The sequence below is a fragment of the Medicago truncatula genome, chromosome 2 (genome assembly GCF_003473485.1).
Source record: "Medicago truncatula cultivar Jemalong A17 chromosome 2, MtrunA17r5.0-ANR, whole genome shotgun sequence".
Taxonomy (NCBI): domain Eukaryota; kingdom Viridiplantae; phylum Streptophyta; class Magnoliopsida; order Fabales; family Fabaceae; genus Medicago; species Medicago truncatula.
In genome coordinates, this window is record NC_053043.1 from 44,829,161 (window position 1) to 44,841,117 (window position 11,957).

At 33.1% G+C, this 11,957-nt stretch overlaps 1 protein-coding gene across 1 annotated transcript; it reads left to right on the forward strand.

Annotated features, from left to right (window-relative positions):
- The first annotated feature begins 6,144 nt into the window (after positions 1 to 6,144).
- Positions 6,145 to 11,957, forward strand: LOC25487685 (putative E3 ubiquitin-protein ligase RING1a). Its single transcript, XM_013609677.3, has 10 exons — positions 6,145 to 6,510; positions 6,669 to 6,705; positions 8,584 to 8,642; positions 9,456 to 9,537; positions 9,692 to 9,812; positions 9,910 to 9,951; positions 10,213 to 10,731; positions 10,872 to 10,979; positions 11,290 to 11,517; positions 11,718 to 11,957. Exons 1-10 carry the CDS (start codon positions 6,219 to 6,221, stop codon positions 11,742 to 11,744), a joined length of 1,515 nt encoding a protein of 504 aa, XP_013465131.1. The 5' UTR covers positions 6,145 to 6,218; the 3' UTR covers positions 11,745 to 11,957.

Consider the following 11,957-nt stretch of genomic DNA (forward strand, 5'->3'; position numbering starts at 1 on the left):
AGTTTTCAAGGATGTATACAATTTCTGGTGGATTTGGCTTAAATGTAATGTGTAAGATTTCAGTTTTTAATTCTTATTATCTTGTACCTATTATCTCGGGTGTTTAGGACTTTCAATTCTTAATTATGGTCATTTTATTACTTAGGTGTAATTTAGTTGCACTTTTCTTGGCTTTTTTTTTTTTTTGTGGTTTAATATTGACTGTTTTGTTTTTCAATTTGTAGTTTATCTTGTAAATAGTTTTCTAGTGATTTTTATTTTATTATTTCAAAAACACAATTCTTACGTACATTTTTTTTTTTTGAAGGAACAATTCTTACGTACATAGTAGTTCAATTAAAAAATAAAATATTTATAAACAAACAATGAATTGAACAAACAAGAAGACTTTTTTTAGGAAATTTGAAAATACACTTGAAATTATCTTAACAAGCCTACTCATTCTAGTTCTCAAAAAAAAAAAAAACCTACTCATTCTACAAAGATGTGCCATAAATAGAAAGGTTACGAAAGATTACAAGAAAGATAAAATTAAACCAAAAAAACACCAAAAACACAAAATTCCAATAAATACTCAAAAAGAGCCAACACCAAAACATAGAGGTTGTAAACGTTTTTTTTTTTTGGTGGTCGATGTTTGATCTCCAAAACTTGCATATATTATGCATTGTTCCTACCAACTAAATTAAAAAACAATTTCTAATATGTTTTTATGTAAGAGAACCACCAATCTTCTTTGGTTTGCAAAGAAGGATTTTTTTTAGACAACATACATAAATTGAAAAACGGACTTTAAGACGGGCGAGGAAAACCACTATAGAGATACATATATGGTGCCGTATATAAGTGACATCACACCAGGAATACAAAACACACCCAAGCTGCTACAAGACCACACAAACAAAGCCTATATTGAAAAGGTGAAAAAGTTTATAAACATACTCAAGCACCATATTCAATAATCTCAGATGTTGTGATGACTGAACTTAGGGACCACAATTTGTTGTAGTTAGCAAATCACACGTCAATGACCGTTCGATCAAGATCGGACGAAATTAAATCTACTTTTTCTGGACAGTTCGATCTTGATAAGACGGACGCTAAAGTCATGATTGTGTGAATGCGTGAAAAATGATTGCATGGAATTGTAATCCGCGAACTAACCTATAGTAGGTGAAGTAAGATAGATTTATTGTGTCGATCTATCCCGTATCTCTTTTTATTTCATATAGATTATAAACATATCATACACATACTTGTGCCTTTATTTTTCTTTATTTTTTCTTTTTACTTTATTATTTTAAGGCTTAAATATGTAATCGTCCCTGTAAGTTCACGAGTTTTTGGTTTTCGTCCATGTATCTTTTTTTGTTCTAAAACAAACCCTGCAAGTTACAAACGTTTTGATTTTCGTCCCTCCCGTCATAATCTGTTACGAAAACGCTGATGTGTCTAACGATGACTGACATGGCGTTGTTTGACGTGGCAAAACAAGCTTACGTGTCTTTCAAGGCAAGATTGCAGGGACCAAAATCAAAAACGAAAAATTACAGAAGGACGAAATTAAAAATCACTAAATTACAAAATTTGAAATTAAAAACCTTTCTATCTTCTTCCTCTCTCTGTGTGCCTTCTTCTTCTCTCTTCCATATTCTTCTTGCATGAGCTTGTAACATTATTTCCTTGCATTCCATTGTGGTAACTCATTCTGTTTCATTTGCGGACAACAACAGTACAACATTGGAACTAAAGTGACACTTCCAACAATGATACTTTTCACCAAAAAATAACCTGAATACCAAAACCAAAATTTGTGCATTGAAAACTAGCTAGGTTTTCAAACATTATGCAAAGGAAGAATAAGAGAATGGAAAACATCAAAGGTTAATGGCAAGAAAACATAACTTAAACCACCATAAGATTAAAACAAACCAGTTATATGATGCAGCTGAGATTAGAAACATTAATCTACTTCCACACACCAGTAAACCTTGGCTCTTTTACAAGATGAAGCAATTCCATATGCTATAAAATCATACTATATATTTTGTTCAAGTCTACAATCTCTTGCTAATTGATTTCTCCAGAAGAGAAATTGCATTTGTAAACAACTATGGTTTGAAGGTCTTCAATTATTTTATATACAAATAACTGCAATTTCATAAGTCAAGATTAGACTCCAATTTGTACAACTACATAACTCTATCAATGAACTTCTATGAAACACATATTATATTACACCATCAAATATTCATTTGTTAAATTCCTTCACATGGCTAAATTAAATTGTTGAATTCTTGTTAATTTTAAATGAAGTTAATTAAAAAAAGGATGGAAAAAACATCAAGATTTACTAGTTCTAGAATTGACCTAATGTATATAAAGACCTTCGTTGGATTACAAAATGATGCTACACTATATATGAACACAACTACCTCATCCTTCATAAAACTACTTATTGATAAACAAAGGAAAATAATTTAATTCCTTATATTATACCTGATCAGTACACAAAAACCAATAACCAGTGTTGGTTTATGTTGTTAGGTACTAGATTTTTATTATCCTACAAAGTTCACTGTCCAGAGGATGGAACAGGGTTCCCACATCAACATTTGGTTATTTGATGTGACTGTCAATTTGTGTTTGTTCCTTTTATTGAGAGAAATCATAATTCTTAAAGACCGTTTCAAATTTTGATTTGCCAACCGAGAATAAAAGAAGATTCAAAGCTAACTTATCACCTTTTTCTAAATTTTCTCCCGTAAACATGTAATTACTCATGTGACGTAGGACATAAAATGGGACAAATTTTGGCCTCAAATGATGAATTATATGTTTAGTGAATGGAGAAATCACGATACAAAGTCAGGAGAAGCTACAAATGTATCTTTACAATTTCATAGTGAAGAGAGTCTGAGAAGAAGAAGAAAGGGAATATGGAAGAGAGAGGAAGAAGATGGAAGCATCATGGATTTTTAATTTCATCCTTTTGTAATTTTCGTTTTTGATTTTGGTCTCTGTAATCTTGCCTAGAAGGACACGTGAGCCTGTTTTGCCACGTCAAACAACGCCACGTAAATCACCGTTAGACACATCAGTGTTTTTGTAACAGAGGCTAACGGCAGGGACGAAAATCAAAAGGTTTGTAACTTACAGGGTTTGTTTTAGAACAAAAAAAGATACAGGGACGAAAAACCAAAAACACGCGAACTTACAAGGATGATTTATATATTTAAGCCTTATTTTAAATCTGTATGTTTTTTCGAATCACAATTGTGCACTTGTTTACTTTAAATCTATCAACTAAGAAACCTATTAGGATCTAACTCAAATCCTAGATTGATTTGTCGAGTTCATTTGTTGAAGTGAAACGTTTTTAAAACAACTCATATAATCAGATTGTTTGATAAATATGTGAACAATTTAACGTTTGAATTGCAGGGAAATGCAACCATAAGAATTATTGAAGAGTACATAAGAAGTTACACTCACATTTAGGAGATTACAGAGTTTAGAGATCAATCAATATGTTAGATCTCTTTAGATCCCTTTGTTGTCATTAAAAATGTCTTGGATTAGTGGGAGTCTGTTTACTTTTATGTTCTAAATTGTTTTGGTATTGATACAAACTTTATGTTATGATTACCTGTAAAAATAAAGTTTAAGAAGTTATTATTGTTATATTAGGTTTTGTATCATATGTGCAAATATTGAATTTGCACACTCCAGTTTGATCTCATTGAAGTTTTCAATTAGACCAGTTGGAAATAGAAATGATTCAGAGATCAAATTGCATGGAATTTCCATGCCACTCATTCATATTGATCTATGTCATCAAGTGTAATGATATGGTGATAATCGAGGTTTAGTTATGTTATATGTTACTGACGACAACCGTGGTGGTCTCATTATTAATGTATGAGGTGGATCAGATTAAAAAGGGAAAATCTTAAGACGTTTTTTTTTTGTGTTAACCCTTTAGTTTCCGAGGGAAGGGGACTTGATAATCCGAGGCTAGACCTTGATGTAAGTATAACTTGACCAATAATTTTTGACCTAAGAATCGAAATTGGGTTTTCCTTAACGATTTATCCTTTGGTGGAGCTCAATAACCAATCGAGTCCAATCACTTGGTCAAGGAAATCTAAAAATAAATAATATTTGATGCATGTGTACATAATTATGATGTAATGATTAAGATATGTAGACCAAATGAGAGATTGTTGAATTTTTTTTTGTTTGTATAATTATATCTCAATTTCCTTATGTGGTCAAATATCTTTATAATAATTATATTAGTCATTTATCAATTTGGAGTCTTTGATTGATTAGTGGTCGAATTAAGTAACAATTATTTACTTTCTAATTTCATAATTGATTATATATTTAATTAATGGCTTAATTGCACTTTTGGACCCCTATCTTTTCAAAAGTTGCGGTTATTGACCCCTAACTAATTTAAATACAAAACAGCCCCCTATGTTTTGATTCTTTGGCAGTTTTGGACCCCAAGGCAAAATAAAAAATAAAAAATTGACACGTGGCACCTCACTTAAGGTGTCACGTCAGCGTTGACCGAGTCAACAATGGACTGGGGGTCCAAAACTGCCAAAGAATCAAAACATAGGAGACTGTTTTGTATTTAAATTAGTTAGGGGTCAATAACTGCAACTTTTGAAAAGATAGGAGTCCAAAAGTGCAATTAAGCCTTAATTAATTTATATGAGATCAATATAAGTGTATGTCAGGATGACCTATTTCAGAGTAATGAAAACCCTAATTGACAATCACATTATATATAAATTATCCCAATATAACGAACATACCACATATTATATCTTCTCCCAATCTGAATAGTGCCTATAACATAAGGATTCCGGAATAATAATAATAATAATAATAATAATAATAATAATAATAATAATAATAATAATAATAATAATAAGGCTAAAATATAGTTTTAGTCCCTGCAAATATGCCTCGTTTTGGTTTTAGTCCCTGTAAAAAAAAATTGTTTTTGGTCCCTGCAAAATTTTTTGTTTTTTAAAATAGTCCCTGACCCCACTTTTGTGATGATTTGCATACGTGACACATTATAACTGAACCAATTTTGTAGTTTTTGGTTCCTGCAAAAAATTTTGTTTTTAAAAAGTCCCTGCAAAGTTTTGCAGGGACCAAAAATAATTTTTTTTTACAGGGATTAAAACCAAAACGAGCCATATTTGCTGGGACTAAAATCAAATTTTAACCTAATAATAATAATAATAATAATAAACAAATCATCAAAATCATTCTTACTTATTTTGGTTACCATATTATAAAACAAACAAATCATCAAAATCATTCTTACTTATTTTGGTTACCATATTATAAAACAACTTCTTTAGTCAAGTCGCAACTCCCAACTCATAACTAAAAAAATTCATGGAGATGAAAATTGAGATTCAAGATGAATTCCGCCCAAACCAACTTAATAGAACACATTAATTATTAATGTTTTTCTTTCAAAAAATTCCGCTCAGGAGTTATGATACATAAACACCCTTATGTGACAATACATCCCTTGACACCCACACAAAAATCTGACATGTGGTCATATGGACCCCGCACAAGTACACTTTCTCTTTCTTCTTCTCTTCTCTCTTCCTAATACATGAGATGTACAAGGATGTATGCAATTAAAAGGTGTCTATGTAACATTTTCCTTTTAGTAGTGCGTTTTTCTTACTCTAAACGTGCGGCAGACAAGAAACTACCTTTTGTAGCTTTTACATTCCCATGTTAGAAGTGCATTGGGACGTGATATTCCCTAATTACATCTCAATCCAAACACGTTATAATCGTGAAACCAAAATGATGACATTTAGTATTGTTTCATCCCGTAACTAAGATTTTCTCATCAAGATCCAACCCGAGATCCAAGTTCAATTATGCTCGAACCCACCTAATATAACAATAATTATGCACTAAGATCAGACACGTTAACTTCATGATGGATATATCACGAAATCAATACGACGACCTTTAATAGAGTCCCACCTTCTAACCAAAGTTTCTCCATCAGGTTCGAGCCCGAGATCCGAGTTCAATTCCACCCGAACCAACATAATAAATAGACTTATATACCCATATACCTCAATCTCAATCTCATTATTCATTCATTCTTCTTCTTCAACTTGCGACAGAGCCAACAATCTCTCTCTCTCTGAGCAACAATGCCAGCCCAGAAGCGTTCCTTACCCGAGTCAATGGAAGATGAAGAAGAAACTTCGCAGCTTCTTCAACAATCTCGCCATGTCAAGCATCACCGCGAACCACACTTCATCGACCAACTCGAACAAGAGGAAGATGAAGAAGACGACGATGATGATCAACAAGAGCAAGATGAGGAAGAAGAGGAGCAAGGAGAAGAAGAGGAAGATGATGAAGAAGAAGCTGAAGAAGATGATGATGAAGATGACGATGAAGAAGGGCAGCACCATGACGATGAAAAGGAAAAATCACAAGGTAACGTTTCAGCTTTTTGTTTAAGCACTTTTTTGCGTTTAGCTTTTTTATCACATGGTTTTTCAGCGACCCAATTGGTTTTTCTCAACTGGGTTATGCTTAGTTTTAGTTGTTGTGTTTGTTCATGTTCTAAAGTTTGGTTCTTTTTGTTTTTTCAGATTCTGATGAATCCTCTGACTCTGAAGAAAAACCTGAGTAATCTCTCTTACTCTCACTCTTTCATACGCATTGTTTTTTAACTTCTGCTTTGTGCTTTGTTTTACTAGATTCATGTTTTGATCTTGTGGGTGTGTGTGTCTCTATTTTGAGGTTGCTGTTTGGTGTGAATTTTGCTGTTTGTGTTGTTGATTTGATGATATATGTTCATGTCATTTGAGTTGTAATGTCTGTATTTGCTGAATCTCTTCCTGTTTGATTTGTCATTGTTGGTTTGCATGTTTAGATTTTGGTCCATGTTTATAATCGAAAACGATTCTTTCGTTTCATGATTGAAGAAAGTAACCACTTTGGCGTATATTTCCATTACTTGGTACATTATTTGTCATGGCTTTTAATTAAGCATCAATCAACATCTATGATCTCTTTCACGAGGGTAGATGAATTCTTTTCTCCAGTGTGTGTGTCATGTTAAAGTTGCAACTGTTGAACTTTACTAATCTTCAAATCAAACTTAGGTTTTGTAGAGTTCAAGTTGTGTGTATGTAAATGTCTTTAGAGTAGCCATGTCAACTGGTCAACTGAATGGCAAAAGTTCAAAACGTATTTTTTGTAAGGATTGTCATATAGCATTTGGATCATGATTCAAATAAACTCGTAATAGTTTAGCAAGTAGTTATGTTGTTTCCTGAAACTGTATTTCATAATGAGTGTTGTTCCTTAGTGCATGTTTAGATTGACGGTGAGTTTGACAAAATCACCATGGCACCATGATTTTGTTGAAGCTTTAATATGCAGTTTTCGCCTAAATCGCAGTGTCTCATCGTGATTCTGCCACCACCAATCCAAACATGCAGTTAAATTGTTTGAGTTTTCTCTGCATTCTTTCAATGTTTGTGCATGGTTGGTAACCGTTCCTTGTGGTTACCAGTGATATTGGTTGTGGAAGGCAAAATGTTCACTATTTTAAGCTACCATAAAACACCATCCTTCACAAATTTGCCATAGTGGTTTGCAAAAGAACTGGCATTGCAATCCACCATGGCTGCAATTTGATAGCACTGGTAGCTATAGGTGCCAAAAAGCGCGCCTTTCACTGAAGGTGTTAACTTCAGAAAATAAAGAAAACACCAAAATGTTCAGTATTGTGCATTACTTTATAATACAAATTAATTCTAAGTTGCTTGCTACTAATAGTCCCAAAGACTGGCAACTGATTTTTTTAACATCCGGACTATTCTACCCCCCTTTCACAATATCATCTGGAAGTTAAATCACTGCCCTCTTTTGTTTTTCATCATAGTTGTCAATAAAGCCAGATATGCGTGTGCCTGAACCTAAAAGGCATGCCTAAGGCATCTGTGTCAGGTCTTACTCTTTAGTACCTTAGACAGGCCTTTAGCTGCCTTTGGCTACACGGTGTTTTGTCTTCTAAAATATTGAAATCCATGATGGTTTCATGCTGCATCATAATGTTTTTCAGTGACATATTCTTAATTTAATAGAGCATTTTAGGATGAGTTCATCTAGGTTCTTTATTGACATTGTCTTTAACATGTTGATTAGTGAGTTTGCTTGAAGTTTTGGATGAATGACATGTGCACATTCCTTTGGTAAAAAAGAAGTTTTAAATGGCATTGTTCAGATTTAATCAAGCTTAACTTTTACATTTTATTTGTATGGCATTGTTCTGATTTAATTAAGCTTAAGTTTTGAATGAAGAATTGAAGATCTAATTTAAACATTCTTTTCTCTTCTTATAAATACTATTCTTGAAAGGAGTAAATGATTATAAACATGTTAACGGTACAAGTTGTAATGAAAAATTGGCATGTCTGGAAGCATGTTCATCCCATATTAAATTGTTCTTTCTATCGAGTTTATGTAAATATATGCTTATTTTCTTGTTTCTTGCAGATATGTGTACGTTGAACTTTCGGATATTCGTAAAGATGTCCAATGTCCAATTTGCCTTGGTATGTTTTTGTTCAACCTTTCTGGATGGTATAGTTGAGCAGTAACTTGTATGTGATTTTGATTTTGCTACAGTCAAAATGTTACTGATATTTAGTTGGCGACTATTACAAAGGCTATCACTAGGTCCTCTTAGTTCCATATTTTCTATTGTATGTAATACTATAACCTACTTCATTATTGGGAATTCGATCATATTGAAGGAATAGTACAGTTCCATGTATTCATGCTTATCTTATGAGCATCAAATTGTCAATTATAATTATAACAAGGATGCTAATTTTCGTAGTATACTTCATTGGTCAGGCTGTTAATATCACTGTATGGTCTGTATATCATAATTCATAACAGTAAAATAAGTTCACTCATTAGAGTCTCATGAATGACTTTGATGAGTTAGATGCAATGATGAAATGTATCTGTATTTTGACATGAATAAGTCTCAGTTTGAATAATCAATTTACTAGTTTAATCTTAGATCATTTGTTACTTGGAATACATACGATACTAAATGATTGTGAATACTGATTTAAAAGGTAAAAAATTGTGAACTCGTTTCTATAAACGGGGCATGCTATTTGAGTGATGTGGAAAGTTCCATATATTTTATTAGCACTAGACATGGTTTTTAAATGTCAACCACAGTGTGATTGCCTGTTGATTTTAGCACTTGTCTTAATTGTGATTCTTCCATGCAATTTCAAATTTTATTATATATTTTTTTTCAAACCTGCAGCTTATGCTTGAATTATGGCAAACATTTCCTGAATGCTGATTTCTGGAAGACTGACCAAGCATTTTATGTGTTTGAACAGGTATTATTAAGAAGACAAGAACTGTTATGGAATGCTTGCACCGCTTTTGCAGGGAATGCATTGACAAATCAATGCGACTGGGGTAAGTCACATGAATCATTCCACCTTATTTATTTAATATGCTACTGATAGTTTCAGTTGAAGTCCTTGTCTCTACTTTGCTTATCTGAAATCACAATATACTGTTTGTATTTGACCGGATTTATTATTTATGATATATATATTTATCATCTCAGGAACAATGAATGCCCTGCTTGCCGCACACACTGTGCTAGCCGTCGCTCCTTGAGAGATGATCCAAATTATGATGCCCTTATTGCTACTCTATATCCAAATATTGAGAAGTATGAGGAAGAGGTATAATTTAACCTGCTCACAATTTTTCCTAATGTATCCTGTGTACATGCACCTTTTTTTAAAATTTAGCTAGTGATACCACTCTGTCCCATTGCAGGAGCTTGAATTTCGTGAAGAGGAGAAGAACCGAAATAAGCAGGTCAATGTTTATTGAGTGAACATATTTATGCATGCTTTCAGCTTAATTATTGTAATGTGCATGCAAACTACACTGATGATACCACATGTTTTACTAATTGATGTTAAGTTGTTGACTATCGACATGGCTACCGTAGCATACCAACTAAATACATATCTTATAAAACGAATATTGTTTAACACATGTTCCTTATTAATCTTGAATCTTATCAGTCATTATCAATGTTATCTTAGTGTTTTTCTTTTCTTTCTTTTCTGGCAGATTCAAGCTTCAATAGCAAAAGTTTTTAAACGGCAATCTGAAGCACTAAGCAAGAAACGTAAAGATACACCAAGTTCAAGTTCATTTGTGACAAGATCACAGCGTAATCAAAGAAACCTTCAGTCTAGGAGACAAAACCAAGCTAGTGATATTCAAGGATCTGAAGAAAATGAGGAAAATGGAAATAATGAAAGAGACTCATCTTCCGGTGATGAGGGGGGTACAGAACTCCGACAGAGAAAACGAAAGAGATGGACCAGAGTTCGCTCCTCTCAGCCCTCATCGTCAATGGCAAGTCCTGATGGTGGAAGCATAGAAAGTGATCTGGATATAAATAGAGAAAATCGAGGAACTTCTAGGCTGGTGACAAAAGCTAGAAAGCTTACTTGGGGAAGGGGTGGTTTTCGGAGTAACACAAGATATGGCAGTGGTGGTGGTAGCAACGGCAAGAGTTCCCGTAGTGGTCGAATGTCTAGGTTGGTTGATTATCTCAAAAACTTGAATGAGAACACTGATGAGGTATAAGTTCTTTTTTTTTTTTTTTCTCTCTCTCTCTTGTAATGGACCAATGAAAAATGATACTACGTATTGCTTCTTTATTATACTTGTATTCTTATTTCAGTTCAATTTAACAAATAGATACTGTCTTTTATTTACAGTTTGATGTTCATCTCATGTTTGTTTCTCTGGACAAAGAAACTACACAAAGGTTGGAGAAGCTTCATCTGTGTTGTCGACCAAATGTGTCTGTCAAGAACCTTTATGAAGTGAGATCCTCTTTTTCTTTCATCACTTATTTCTGGCAGTGATAGTTTTTTTTTTTTTTTTTTAATTAGTATGAATTGAACTTGATATCCAGAGGTTTACAACACACACTGCACACCAACCATAAACCTCCGTGGTCTGGCAGTGACAGGTTTTGATCAACTTGAATTTATGCCTCCACAGAATGCTTTGTTAATATATTAGCTGTGTAATTCTTCCCCATTGAAAACAATTGTATAATATGCTTTTTTCAGCGAACCAATGATAATTTTCTTATGATGATTGTCTAATATTTTTGTATTTTCTTCATAGTATATTGCTAGTCAGACTCCTTTGACAGTTGAAGAAGTTGAGATACTGGCAGTTAAAGGATGCAGCAGTGCAAATTGTGACAAGTCAGCTGATGAGGATTCAGTCCTGGATTTTGATGAGCTATCATCGTTGGTTATAGATCCACAAAAAGATGAACTGGAAATTTTGCAAGCTCATGAAACTGTGGCAGAGATTAGATCCAAAAGCATATTTAAAAGGGGCCATTTGGTGAGTATTAAGATGTTTTGTTTCCTTCCATGAAGCACAAACATGGACACAACATTGACACGTCAACCATGATAATAAATTTGAGAAAATTAATTAATTAAATGTAATCACATGTGTTATGGACAGTAGACACGTCTTCAATCAGAGGTCTAAGTAAATGCTAAAATATATATTTATTTTTTCTTTTTCTGTTGTTTCAGATTCTGGCATACAAGAGGAAGGTCTGAGGCATTATATTTATTGGTTTGGGTGGCAGGTGTTTGAGATGGACAACAATGCAATGAACTTGTTGTGTGTACATTAAAACAAAAGACCAATTGCTTAAAGTTTTTTTTTTTCTTTTTTTTTTTCTAGTTGTAACCAATTAAAGTGAATAAGTTATCCTAAAGTATACTAAATTTTAAAAACCTTCATAATGATATTATGGTAGCATTGTAATA

What these genes read in the sequence shown, in the direction of transcription:
- LOC25487685 (XM_013609677.3), top strand. Translation starts at nt 6,219, where the DNA reads ATGCCAGCCCAGAAGCGTTCCTTACCCGAGTCAATGGAAGATGAAGAA. An exon ending in GACTCTGAAGAAAAACCTGA is followed by an intron (nt 6,706 to 8,583) that starts GTAATCTCTCTT and finishes TGTTTCTTGCAG; the next exon opens with ATATGTGTACGTTGAACTTT. An exon ending in TGAATGAGAACACTGATGAG is followed by an intron (nt 10,732 to 10,871) that starts GTATAAGTTCTT and finishes TTTTATTTACAG; the next exon opens with TTTGATGTTCATCTCATGTT.